At 34.2% G+C, this 14405-nt stretch overlaps 1 protein-coding gene across 1 annotated transcript; it reads left to right on the top strand.

Annotated features, from left to right (window-relative positions):
• The first annotated feature begins 3851 nt into the window (after positions 1-3851).
• LOC133869504 (glutamate receptor 2.9-like) lies at positions 3852-9832 on the top strand. The gene is made up of 5 exons (XM_062306528.1): positions 3852-4074; positions 4179-5464; positions 7498-7804; positions 8649-9046; positions 9132-9832. The coding sequence occupies exons 1-5, from the start codon at positions 3984-3986 to the stop codon at positions 9633-9635; spliced, it is 2586 nt and encodes an 861-aa protein (XP_062162512.1). The 5' UTR covers positions 3852-3983; the 3' UTR covers positions 9636-9832.
• The last annotated feature ends 4573 nt before the right edge of the window (positions 9833-14405 follow it).

Below are 14405 nucleotides of genomic sequence, written 5' to 3'. Positions count from 1 at the left end.
TTTCGTCAAGGTGATCCTCTCTCCCCTTTTCTCTTTATTATTGGCACTGAAGTTATCTCTCGTATGTTTCATCGAAGCCTTCACGGTTTCAAAATAGCTAGATCATGTTCTCCCTTAAACCATCTTTTATTTGCTGATGATCTAGTCATTTTCACCACTGCAACCTCTAGCGAAGCAACTATTATTAAGGATTGTCTCAATAAATATAGCTCTTGGTCTGGTCAAACTGTCAATGCAAACAAATCTAATATTCTGTTTAGCAAGAATACAGCAGCTTCAACTATCTCAGCTATCAGAAATATTCTTCCCTACCAGATCACACCCGCTATAGCAAAACATCTTATTCTCCCTATCCTTTATGGCAAATCCAAAACTGTAGCTTTCTCCAACATCTTAGAGAAGGTAAATGGAAAAATTGAAGGTTGGAGATCCAAAACTTTGTCATAGGTAGGTAAAACTACACTGGTTAAAGCGATGGTCTCTGCTCTACCATCTTATGCCATGTTTTCTTTTCTATTCCTGGATGGTCTATGTAACCAATTGGATAGGACTTTTAAAAATTTCTAATGGGGTTTCCCAAAGGACAAAGTCGCAATCTGTCTCTCAAATCCTGGAAATCCATGTGTTTGCCTGAAGATCAGGGTGGCCTAGGATTTAGACTTATAAAAGATGTGAATTTATCTATGATATCCAAGCTAGGATGGAAATTGCTCTCAAGTCATAACAGTCTATGGGTCTTTCTTTTTTAACAAAAGTACATCAGGTATGGTAACTTCTTATCTTCTTCTCTCGCAACAGGCTCCTGGACTTGGAATGGCATCAAGGCTACTCTCCCTATTATCTCTGTTGGAGCTTGCTTTATTCCCCATAATAATTCCAGCCTTCCTATATGGTCTTCTCCATGGATTCCTACTGCTCCATCCTTCACACCTACACCTAGATTGCCTTCCATCCCCACCAACCACCCCTTATCCTTTTCTTATCTAATTCATTCCCCTACTTTGACTTGGAGGCAAAATGTATTGCAATTCTTATTTGATCCCACCACTGTCCCTAAAATATTAAAAATCAATATTCGTTCCAACTATGATTCCCTTCTCTGGACCCCATCCACCACTGGTGTTTTCTCAACAAAGTCTGCCCACCACGCCATTAGTTCTTTCTCCCCTTCCACACCTTCACCTCTCTCCAAATCTTGTTGGAAAGCTTTCTGGAAGCTCAAGTTGAATCATTGCTTAAAACTTTTTCTTTGGAAGATGGTATGGAATGTTATTCCTACCAAATTTCGAATTTCTCATTCCACACCATCTTCCCTATCAGACACCAATGCTCTCTTTGCTCTTATCCCATTGACTCCCTCTCCCATCTCTTTTTCACTTGTCCCATTGCTCGTATGGTTTGGCACCAATCTTTTTGGCCTTTGGACACTATTGCATTAAATATTACTGACGTGACAGATTGGCTCCTTATCATTCTTGATCCACACCGTATGCTTGGCGCAGCTCCAACAGAGACTCACAGGTTCCAAATTTTTGCTGTTGTTGCATGTGACTATCTTTGGTTTACCAGGAACAAAGCTCATCATGAGGGCCTTATCCCAAATGCTCTTATTATATCAACTACAATAAACAAGACTATTCTAGAACACTATTATGCATAGACAACCAAATATGATAAAACTTTTGAAGTCTGGAAGAGTGGGAGGACAATGTAAGGGAACCCTTGTACACCCTCCTCAGCAGGGGGAGAACTATGTAGAGGAGTGGGGGGACAATGTCTGGGAACCCCAAAGTTGTGTAAAAACTCATAAATAGCCATAAAAAATAAAAAAATAAAAAAAAAAATAAAAAAAAAAAAAGGTCTTAAACCCCCCAATTTCCAAGCATTTCTACCCCCTCAATGGCATATTGCCCCATAACGTCAAATCCTCTTAATTTTTATTTCAAAAGCTGATGTCAAATCCTCCTTGAAATTGGTTGTTTTTCTTCTCAAAGGTAGACTTACGTATGGGTAGTGGGCCGGGGATGTTTTAAAGACGATTGCAGACTTCAAAAAATTCAGATTTGCAGACTTACCAGCCCCGTCTTTACGCAATCTAACCCCTAGGCTAAGCTAGCTGCTTGTTTTTCTTGGTCACTTTTTTCTTCCTTTAACATCCTCACCCAAAACTTTAGAATTAGAAGAAATCTCACGGCCCAAAAAACCTGATGACCGATGGACAATGCGTTACAATCCTCTATTGATTTGGAAAAATAAATATCTACTAAGGGTAGTAGTTATTTTATTTATTTTCATGTAACTATTATTTTATTTATTTTTTGTTAGTTGTTGTTTTCACGTTAAGTAGTATAAGTCAATTCTAATCATATTAGGTACGTACATAATATTATGTATGTATTTCTATAAGAATATTTTCATAAGAGTCACTTGATTGATATCGTCCTAATTTTTCGTACTAAACAGTCCTAATTTTCCTTAAGAATATCGTTATAGTTTTTCAGAATACTAAACAGTAACGCTGGAACCCACGTCACTAAATTTATTTTAATAATCGAAGGTTTAGTTACCTGAGTGTCACATTACTAATACTACGATACTGGACTCTAGAAATGTGAAAAACGCTTTTACACGTTACTAAACATAAGGTTTTTTGTAGTGGAATAAAATAAAAGAATAATTAATCAAAATTAGCGCTTGGGTTGTGAGGTCTAAGTTTCTTCTAAGAATTTAAATTATTCCATTACGAACTTAGGTTCATAACACAATGGTTCTCCTGAATCATGATCGATTAAACGCACTGTGTAGTCTGTAGATAAAGGCCAACGACCAGTTGGGTGTTCCTCATAGAGCTTCACGTGAGTTGAACTTTAATGGATTCTTAAATAATTTTCTTCTGGGTACTTTGATTTTTATGAGTTCTAATTTTGTTTTGGATTGGATTTTAATTAATGTCAAATATCTGACCTGTGTAAGGTGGCTTGTATGCATAATGTATTGGTCTGTATGTCTGTACATTTTTTTTTTTTTTTTTTTTGTTCATTTGCTTTGATGTGAAAGTTGAAACTGTGAAACTGTCTTATTTTGTTGGCCTGGGCGGCGTTAGGTCATGACTTGGTGCTTGGTGGGTTCACTTTTTGGTGTGAAGGTGCAGTGGGACATGAACAGTAAAACCCATCAGCTTACATTACAAATAAAATAATGAAATAAAGTATATAATGCTAAATAAACATGAACTTAAGAAAGACATTGAAATCTCAGGTTACAACTTCCATGAATATATATAGAAATTATGGTCTTATATGTAAATAGAGCATCCAAAGGTGGATTGATCTGCTTTTATTTTAATAAACACGGGTTTACACATACATAGATAGAGCTACATGTATTTATGCATTTATTTATTTACGTACGTTAGGACCACCCTTATTAAATATCCTGGTCCCACCCCTGCTAGCTCCTCCGTCACCTCCGGTCCTCATCACCACTCATCTCTCGATCTCTTGATCTATTCTATTAGAAGTAGTAAAGCAAGCAAACTTGCGAAGGACGTGTGAAATTGTCCACCACATGCCAACATGATAGAATTTTGTCCCCATTTAAGAATGGCGACCCAGACGAATCCTAAGTTTGTACGTATATAGGATTACAAACCACTAGCATGAACGCGTAAAAGGTCCCAAATTTCCCCTCCACTGTAGGTAACCGAGTAATATAATGTTGTCTTCTAGCAAAACCAAGTCAAAGAAATGGACCTTCCCGCCCAGTTTCCTACCAATTCCTCGTTTCCTAACCCATAAAAAGCCGAATCAAGAACTTCCGATCCCAAAAGTTCCCCAATGGCATTCTCAGTTTTAACGGTTAGCACAATCACTTTTCTTTTCGCTCTCTACTGTGGAGCTGAAGCCGCCATCGCTAACGAAGCTACGAACATAGGTGCCATCATTGATGTTAATTCCCGTATAGGCAAAGAAGAGAAAATAGGCATGGAAATTGCGGTTCAGAACTTCAACAAAAACTCGAACACTCACAAACTCTCCCTCTATATCCGGAAGCCTCATAGAATAACTTCTGTTGGTTAGTGTTATCTCTATCTATCACGAATTCTATTACATTTCTCCAACTTAAAAGATATTATTGCATTTACCCATATGGAATATCTGAATTCTGATTGCGTGCAGCTGAAGAGATGATTAAAGAAAAGAAGGTGAAAGTGATTATTGGCATGCACACGTGGCAGGAAGCAGCTCTGGTAGCCGATGTGGGAAATGAAGCTCAAGTTCCCGTTATTTCATTTGCAGCACCCGCCATTACCCCACTACAGATGCCACTTCGTTGGCCTTTCTTAATACAAATGGCTAAAAATGGTTCTGAAGAAATAAAATGCATTGCTGATATTGTTCAGGCGTACAATTGGCAAAGGGTCGTAGCGATTTATGAAGATGAACCGTACGGTGGTGATTCTGGGAAGTTGGAACTTTTATCCGAGGCTCTCCAAAATGTGGGTTCGGAGATTGAATACCGTTTGGTTCTTCCACCATCTTCCTCTGTGTCTGATCCGGAAAGGGTTGTCCAAGAAGAGCTCGATAAGCTACTGAAAATACAATCTCGGGTTTTTATCGTTCTCCAGTCATCATTAGAGATGGTGACTCATTTGTTCAGAGAAGCTAAGCAGATGGGATTTGTAGGGAGGGATTCAGCATGGATAATTGCAGAAAGCATTACAAGTTTGCTGGACTCTGTTGACAACTCCGTTATTTCCTCCATGGAAGGTGCGTTAGGAATCAAGACTAACTATTCTGAGATCCGCAAGCATCAAGATTTTTATTCCCAGTTCCGAAAGAATTTCAGAACTGAATATCCGGAGGAAGATAATTCTGTGCCTGGGATTTATGCTTTGCGAGCATATGATAGCATTACAACTGTAACACAAGCGATAAACACAATGAGTACTAGTAACGCTAGCAGTCCAAAGAAGTTGCTACACAATATCTTATCAAGCAATTTCTCTGGTTTAAGCGGCGAAATACGTTTCGAAGAAGGCCGGCTGTCGGACACTCCCATATTGAGGATCGTCAACGTTGTTGGGAAGAGATACAAAGAAATTGACTTCTGGGTACCAGAGCACGGGTTTTCCGAAAACCCTGCCATAGAAAAAGTGAAAGAGCAAAATGAAACAAGATTGGCCGGCCCAGTAATTTGGCCGGGGAACTTGCAAGATCGTCCTCCGAAAGGTTGGGGAATGCCGACAAATGCAAAGCCACTGCAGATTGGAGTTCCGGGGAGAACAACGTTCGAGAAGTTTGTGAAGGTTGAGTATGGAGAGACACCGGACCAGAACAAATACGATGGCTTTTGCATTCAAATTTTCTATGAGGTGCTAAGCCTTTTAGACTATCATCTGCCTTACGAATTTGAGCCCTATAATGGCACCTACGATGAGCTGGTTTATCATGTCTATAACAAGGTAACAACTTCACATTTTAATATTCCCTTGAAAATAGGTTTCTTAATAAAAAACTAAATAAAAAATTATGTTTTTTCTTCTTTTTTTTTTTACAGCTTATTATATTCCACCAATTAAGTTATATAATATTCGAGAGTATGCATGTCTTGCTTTTTCTAGCTATATATTTGTGAACGCCCATTTTGGTAATTAAATAGGCTGCGTTTAATTAAAAACAAGTAATTAATAATTGTACTTTGCCCCTTGTACTAGTATAGAGGCTATAAATCAAATTAGTTTCCAACAGCACTCTAGTAAGAAAAACAGGAGATTAAGAAATGAAATTCATATATAGACTTTTGACTTTTGCGGTGACTTCATTTAATTAATTTGCCAAATTTCCACTTGCCACCTTAATTCCTTACTTGGTGGACCCATTAGTCAAAATCACCTTCTCTCTCTACGACGGAAACCGCGACTTTACATATGTTTGATAATAGTTTTGAAGAGTGGTTTTTTTTTTTTTTTTTTTTTTTTTTTTTTTTTTTTTTTTTAAAAAAAAAAAAAGAAAAAAAAAAAAGAAGAAGAAGGTATTTTCATGTGACATTAAGGTGAGAAATACTGTTTTTATTGCTGTGGTTTTAAAAAATGTTTTGAGGTGATATAATCATATAAAGCTAAGATGAGAAATGTTTTCTCACATGTCTATATTTAAGAAAATATATTATAGAAAAAATTCACTTACGACCCCTAATCTTTCATCATTTTAAAAATTATACTTATAAATTTCAAGAAGTGTCAATTTCGAATATCCATCTTTTAATTTTAATTATTTTTCAATTCCATCACTCCGTTATAATTTTTCATAAAATCTTAACGGTGTGGTGTCAAAATTCTTAAAATACCTCATCTTCTTTTTTTAGAAAAAAAAAAAAAGAAAAAAAGAAAAAAAAATTGCATGAATTTAGGCGTTGGTCAATATTTTATGAAATTTGCAAAAGTACTCATGCTTGAATCTTAGAATTTTTTTTAACAAAAAAATAGGGGTATTTTAAGAATTTTGACAGGATTTAACGGATGAATAAAATTTTAAAAAATAAAAATAAAAATAAAAATGAAACACTAAATTGACACTTTTTAAAATTTAAAAGTGTAATTATAAAAGTGATGAAATATCAAGGGTTGTAAGAGAAGTTTTGTCATGTGATTTTGTGGAGCCTACTTAATAAAATTGTTTGGTTGGGTTTTTTTTTTTTTTTTTTTTTTTTTTTTTTTTTTTTTTTTTTTTAAACTAAAAATGTTTATTTTGTGAATACACATGCAAGTGTAGACCTAACTTTTTACTTATTAAAAGAAAAATGGCCATGTGGCCACTCTTAGCAGAAGAGAGGGGAAGCTATGTGGCTGGCCACCTCTAGCCTATTGTGGTACCAATGCAACCACCTCTAACTTGTGCGAGGCGGTTGGGTGGCTAATTTTTTTTTTTTTTTTTTTTTTTCCTTTATAATTTTGTGAACTAATAAAAAATTTAAACCCTTGTTTTTTAAAAAATATTCTTAAAAGAAGGTGTGAACAGTTTTCTAGGAAATGTTGTGCGACTTGAAAACAATTTCAAGGAGTTTTATGTTTTGAATTGTTTGTTATTTGTTTTAAAATCGAGGGTCCAAATAATAAAGAAAGTCAAAGAAAAAAAAATCAATTGTGGACTCCAGGAATCATAAGTTTCTATATAATAAGCAGTTTTTACTTAATGATTAAGCATATATATATATATATCACACTTTTCTCTTTGTTTATTAAGAAGTTGCATGGTCCTTTTAGAGAGACAGAGAGAATTAAGCGTCTTGGAAGAGAAGTAATCTAAGAATAAGACTAGCTAGAAACAAAGAGGCCCCGTGGAAAAGCAATATATGAATCGATCTTTGACTAAAATTAAAACGTGCAAGTAGTAGTATATATAGCCTGTCTTTTTTTCTTTGACAACTTGTTTGTTTCTTATAAACATCTTCTGCTCGCTTGTCATGCATGTGGGCAAAAACACAATGGATCGGAAGTCTTATGATGCTGCCATTGGCGACATTACCTTACTGGCTAAGCGAATGCAATACGTTGATTTTACTTTGCCGTTTGCGGAGTCAGGTTTGTCGATGATTGTTCCAGCAAAACCTGAAGGGTCAGCATGGATGTTTTTGAAGCCATTCACATTGGGAATGTGGGTGGCGACAGGTGCAATCTTGATATACACAATGCTCGTAGTTTGGTTCTTGGAGCGTCCATGCAACCCAGAATTTAATGGCCCCTGGAAGAACCAGATTAGCACTGCGCTTTGGTTCACCTTCTCGTCTCTCTTCTTTGCTCATAGTAAGTATCGAAATTGTTTGACAATTTTCAAATTTTTTATACACACACATATATATAAAGAGAGTAAAATTGAAATTTATAGGCCCAACACATACTAAATTATTGCTTTAAAATAAGTAATGTTTGGATGTATGCACTTATACGTGTGTAAACTCTAATACGGTGCGAAAGATTGGCAGTACTGGCCTTAATAGTGCACTGGCATAAACTATCAGAGCTTGGAGCGAACTGTAATTTTAGGACGCGCGGTCTTGATCATACGATATGATGATTTGATCTAGATCGTATGATGCTTCTAAGGTAGATCCAACTATTGGATTTACGTGACTGATAGTAAAGTTATCTCTAAGATTAAATTTCTCTCCAAAATAAAAAAGAAAAAAAACTCTTAAGATTAAAATATTGGATTTGATTTAACGGTTGAGATTAAATGATCGTTACTAACAATTATGATCAAATAGTTAAAATTAAATAATCGTTAGTTCTAATTTAATCAAACGGAAAATTACGTGCATGTTAATATATGATGGTCAAATTTTAATGACTATTAGATTAGCAGTAAAATACTTTTATGGTGGTGAACAAACATTAAAACTACTGATTTAACATTATAGAGAGTCCACTGCATACAAAAGTTTTAGTACAGAGAAAATTATATATTCTTATGTTTCTCTCCAAACCTTCGAGTCTCTCTATCTGGATTGATGTTCTAATTTACTTTCTGTTCTTACATAACTCTTGCTATATATATAGAGAGAGAGAGAGAGAGCCAATAACAGTAACGTTGCTTTGCTTGCCACTTTAATGCACCCATATATATATAGCACATGGTTTCATATTGCAGGGGAAAAAATCTACAGCAACCTCAGTCGTTTGGTGATTGTACTATGGCTCTTTGTCGTGTTGGTCCTGACATCAAGCTACACCGCTAGTCTATCTTCAATGCTGACTGTTCAACAGCTGCAACCCAGTGTTACAGATGCAGACTGGCTAAAGAAGAATAACTTGAAAGTTGGCTGCGATGGTGATTCATTTGTAAGGACATACCTGAAGAATGTTGTTGGGTTCAAACCAGACAACATCTTGAACGTCACCAGCGAATACAATTACACAGGGGAATTTGAAACCAATAATATATCTGCTGCCTTCCTTGAACTCCCATACGAGAAAGTTTTCCTCAATAAGTACTGCAACGGCTACATTGGCACCAGACCCACCACCAGATTTGGAGGATTGGGCTTTGTGAGTAGCAACTCCTTCTCGATCTCTTCCTTTCGAATCTACTACAAAAGAAAATAAGAAAATTCTTTTTTGTCTCTCGATGCAGATATTCCAGAAAGGCTCTCCAATGGCCAGGGATTTTTCTAAAGCAATTTTGTCTCTATCGGAGAACGGTAAACTAAAGGCACTGGAAGACGAATGGTTGACTCCTCTGGACGAGTGTTCAACCAACCTAACTTCCAGTGCAACTCAAAGCCTAAGCCTCCAAAGCTTTTGGGTTCTGTATCTAATATCCTTTGCCACTTCCACCTTTTGTTTTCTACTATCACTACCTTGCTCACCAATAAATCGTCGGAAACATCAGCATTCACACGAAGGAAATGTAACCCCAGATGATGAAAGTGTTTGGAAGAAGGCCGTTACACTAGTAAGATACTTTCGTATCAAAAGTACAGGAACAGCTCCTCCTTTAGCGGACACATCAGATATAAATCCAGACACGCAGGATGCAAATGAATGTTCTTCAAGGTGGGAGTTCATAAGCATTTCTGACACACTGGAGCCGTCCTCCCTAGCAGCTGAAGTCGAAATTACTACTATGAGCTCCTGACTTTAAGTGTTAGAATTTTTTAAATTCTCAACATTATTGATTGATTTAGTTTCCTCGATAGGTTTATTACCTTACCTTAATTATATTAGGACTTTTTCTTCACTGTTCCTAAGTTCTCTATTTATAGAGACTATTGTAATATTATTTGATTGAGATAATTCAATATAATAAAGATGATGTAGCTCATACGTACTTCATCGATCTTTCTCTTCTCTTTTTATTTTGTTATTTTCTCTTTAATATATATATTTAATTGTATATATATAAGAAATTGGAAGATCACGTACATATTGTTAGTGTATCGATCTTGGTGTTTAACTCTGCCTCTGAGTCAAGTTTGTTTGATTGAATTCTATCACGATCGATTAGACTAAAACACTATGATTAATTGGATGTTCAATCGATTAGAGTAATATACTTGGATCAATCAGATCTTCTATCGATCCTATAATTCTGTTCTAATCAACTCTAATTTGAGATCAACTATTTAATTAAGTTCAACTCATAAATGAGCCAGTCTTGAAATCCTTAAAACTCGCATCGTCTCAATTACAACTATAAATACAACTTATGTAGTGCTATATATATTAATGTTATATATAATATATAGGGTTAAAGTTATTATAAATTGAGTCGTTTTTATTTGTTAAAACGGCTCCAATTAGAGTCCTTTTAACAAAACAGCTCTAATTTGAACATTTTTTTGTTTTTTGTTAAAATGACTCAAAATAGAATGGTTTTTAAAAACAGCTCGAATTAGAGTTATTTTAGAAAAACAGTTCGAATTAGAGTCATTTTAGAAAAATGGCTCAAAGAGCCTTGTTTTTTTTTTTTTGGTAGACAAAGGGAGCAAGAACCCTTGCTAAGCAAAGGAGAGAGATGATCATGCAAATACATTGTTTGAAAGACCGAACCCCTTACCAACCATCTATTAGAAACATAAGCTACAACACTAAACAACCAGTTAATATCTATTTTGATAGACAAAAGGATGTCAAAGAGCACTCGAACAACACTCTTTGGATGTGTAACACCTGAGTAAATTAGAGGATACAAATAATAATAAGATACTAATTAAGGATGATAGAGTATTAATAAATGTGACGACCCCTTTTTTTTTTTTTTAAAAAAAAAAAATGTACAAACGTATCTTCACAGTGGCACGACTACATGTCGCTCAGCCAACATAACGTACACGTTCCATAACATGTACCTGATATTCAGAGTTACATCTAACATAGCCGAATATAAATATCAATGTGCAGCGAAACACATATCAATAGCGGAATTACATATAATACATCACTGTTATTAACAACAAGAGCTATTTACAAGTCTATCTATTAAAGGCTTATAAAACACATTACATTAGCTACATACCAAAATATAGGCTCAACACATACATATGCCACGTAGGACACGAGCCATAAATAAAATACCCAAATGCGAACTACCCATGAGTCCGTGACTTATGACTGTCGCAATGTGCTTTAATCATAGCATCCTCATACGCTAGGTGGACGAGTCAACATCTATACCCACATAACCTGCAACCAAAGCATCAATGTTTGCACGATTGCATGGGTTGCCCCATCCGCACAGATGAAATTATGAGTCCACCGTCTTAACATAAATAAATACACTAAGACCTCAGAGATATACTATTCACTGAGTTTTTGCAAAGAACCAACTTTTCCTTTTGAGTCATGCGTGCACTATAACAGCTACCATTTTTATAAGCTTTTGTTGGAAAAACCTCCATAGCTGATACAACAAACGCTGACTATTAGAAAGCATTTAAACATACTAGGTAGCTAAGAATATACGTAGAAGTTTTGTTGTAAAAACAACTACATACGACCTCACCTACGATAATACTTTGTGGTTTGTTTGCTCAGGTTTACATAATCCTTATGTTAGAAATTAATGGCATTTAAATCATACAACCATCCGATAGGAATATACATAAGCTCTTTTTCATTGAGACTCTTATGTATACTAATACGTCTAGCAAAACTACTCATAATATAAAAAACATCACACTCATAAAAACAATGCTAAACATGATCATGTAGGTTTCCTCATGGAAATTAATCCAAGCCTCAAGGGGTTTAATCCAAGTACCTCATGGAAATTAATCCAAGCCTCATGGGAATTAACCCAAGTAACTTATGGAAATTAATCCAAGCCTCATGGGATTTAACCCAAGTATAGTTTCTCGTGGGCTATAAACCTCACTTCGATGCACATTTAGCGTTTATATACTTATGCATCATGCCTTAAAACAATACATTTCATTTCTTGAACTATGCTTTTAACACATGCTTTCAATATAAATCTATAAACAATTTAACACATCAATTCTTCAATCAATATTTCTGTAATTTAAATCCCAATATCTCACAATCAAATCCTTCAATCAGTTCAAATCACACTTTTCAGTCACACATCATTTCTCATAAACATCATTGACACTTCAACATAATCAAAACTACTTAAAACATAAAAAACATATTGTCAACATACAGTCATTTCGAATTTATAAAACACATATATTTTGCAATTCTATAATATATGAAAATAGTAGTTTCTTAGTGAGTAGAATATTCACCTTGGCTGCGCGAATTTAAACACTAGGTCTCCTAGACACCACCTTGTAATGTATTACTGTGAAATAACACATTGCACTATTTAGCACTTTAAATAATTAACACCCTAATTAGCACTTCAATCGCTCAAGGCTAAACCGTTGGAAAACCCATAATATTTTTAAGGGTTCCAATTATACTCTCGTAAACCTTATTTACTAATTTTAATCACAACACTTCTAACCCAAAACACTTGTTTAGGGTTAGACACTAAAATTACATCATATTTTCTTACCCATATTAACAAACACTAATTAAACCTAAATAACACTAATCCAAAAATATGTACTAAGGGTTAGATATTAAAATTACTATTTAACTATTTACTTATAATATTAATTACTAATTCACAATTATTTTCACTAACACTTTTATACTAACATTAACTATAAAATTACATTCACTAATCTTTTTACAATAATTACTAACTTAATTACTTATTTACTTAAATCATTAACACATTTAAAATAGTATTAATCCAAAATTATCTTCACTATTCTTTTACAACAATTACTAACTTATTAACATAATTTAACATTCTAGGTTTTAATCACTTAAACACCTAAATTAATTTAACCCAACAAATTAGGGTTTCTAAACTTAAGCCCATAATTTATTTTACTAACCCATAACATAATATTGATATTTAAACACTAATAACACTAACCCATAAAGTTTACTTAGGATTAGGCTCAAGAAATCTCAATTAAAATATATAACCTAAAAGTTAGGGTTCAAGAAAATTCACCAAAAATTCACCAAACCAAAACCCATGGTTTGAGTAGTCTCAAGCAAGTTTCAAGTAACCCATACTTAAAGAAAACATTAGATTAAACTCATATTTCAAGATTTTAACCCAAAATCTCAAGAATACGAATTTAGTATTTTACCTTAAAATGATCAGTGAAAATGTAGATCCGAGTGCAAGAATCACGTTTTTTAAGTCGAATTTAAGTTTGGACGATTGGATCTGGACTGGACGTGAAAAATGGACTTCTTGCCTTTTAAAAACTGACGTCATCCACTATTGAAAAGGCCATTTGGCCTTTTTTTTTTTTTTTTTTTTTTTTTTTTTTTTTTTTCTTTTTCTTTTTCTTTTGAATGGTGCATGTGGGGCGCAGGTAGGCGCCTTACACTTCATTTCTTTCTTTTTTTTTCTTTTTCTATTTTCCATTTTCTTTGTTTTCTATTTTCTTTTCTTATATATATATATATATATATATATATATATATATATATATATATATATATATATATATATATATATATATATATATATATATATATATTCTTAGGACCTAAAAATATTAGTTATATTTTTTTTTCATGACTACCATTTACAAGTCCATATAATAATTTTACCACATTAAAAATTTATTTTTATTTGATCCTGATAAACCTATTTTATAAACTTTGGTCTTTTAAAAATATTCTCTTACATTTTAAATACACCTAATTAAGTTTAATCAATTATTTCCTCAAATTTATTCTTTAATTCTTAAATAATTTCCCGAACATTATAATAAATTATATGTCTTGGTCATGTTGAAATGAAGCATGGTTAGATCTAATGGTGTTAAATCAATTAAAGTTGGAACTTAGACTCAAAACTTAGAAATCTTTAGTAGGAACAAAATGTCTCGTTCGAATGGAAGGGGATCCTGTTTGAACGAAACACAGCGCCACATGGCAACCAGAGGCAAGTGTGGGAAAATGAATAGCCAATATCAAATCTGGGTTGATCGTGTTCGAATGGAAGAATGTGTCGTTCTAACATAGCAGAATCTCCACGTGCTAGCTCGGGATCAAATGGTAGCAGAATATCAATGGTCATAATTTTGTCACGTGCCAAAATGACTTACGGGATGAGCATTTTAATGTCGAGTGTCAACTCGCATTTGAATGGAAGAACGAATCATTTGCATGGAAGAACGAATCGTTTGAGCAGAGAAGCATCTCCACATGTCAACAATTATACGGTGAGACACAGTGTTGACTCAACGCGTATTTAATGATGCTAATTCAACACCTTTTGAACAGAAGCAAATTCCGTTCAAACTCGAGTACACAAAGTTAAGAAATAATAATAATAAATAAATAATAAATAAATAAGTAAATAAAT

Source organism: Alnus glutinosa, chromosome 5 (genome assembly GCF_958979055.1).
Source record: "Alnus glutinosa chromosome 5, dhAlnGlut1.1, whole genome shotgun sequence".
In the NCBI taxonomy this organism is placed as follows: domain Eukaryota; kingdom Viridiplantae; phylum Streptophyta; class Magnoliopsida; order Fagales; family Betulaceae; genus Alnus; species Alnus glutinosa.
The sequence above is the reverse complement of the archived record's forward strand: the minus strand, read 5'-3'. Positions and strand labels throughout refer to the sequence as shown.

Bases quoted from the DNA above. Each gene is read 5' to 3' on its own strand.
- LOC133869504 (XM_062306528.1), top strand. From the start codon at position 3,984: ATGGAAATTGCGGTTCAGAACTTCAACAAAAACTCGAACACTCACAAA. The intron at 5,465-7,497 runs GTAACAACTTCA...ATGGATCGGAAG, and splicing joins TTTATCATGTCTATAACAAG to TCTTATGATGCTGCCATTGG. The intron at 9,047-9,131 runs GTGAGTAGCAAC...CTCTCGATGCAG, and splicing joins GATTTGGAGGATTGGGCTTT to ATATTCCAGAAAGGCTCTCC.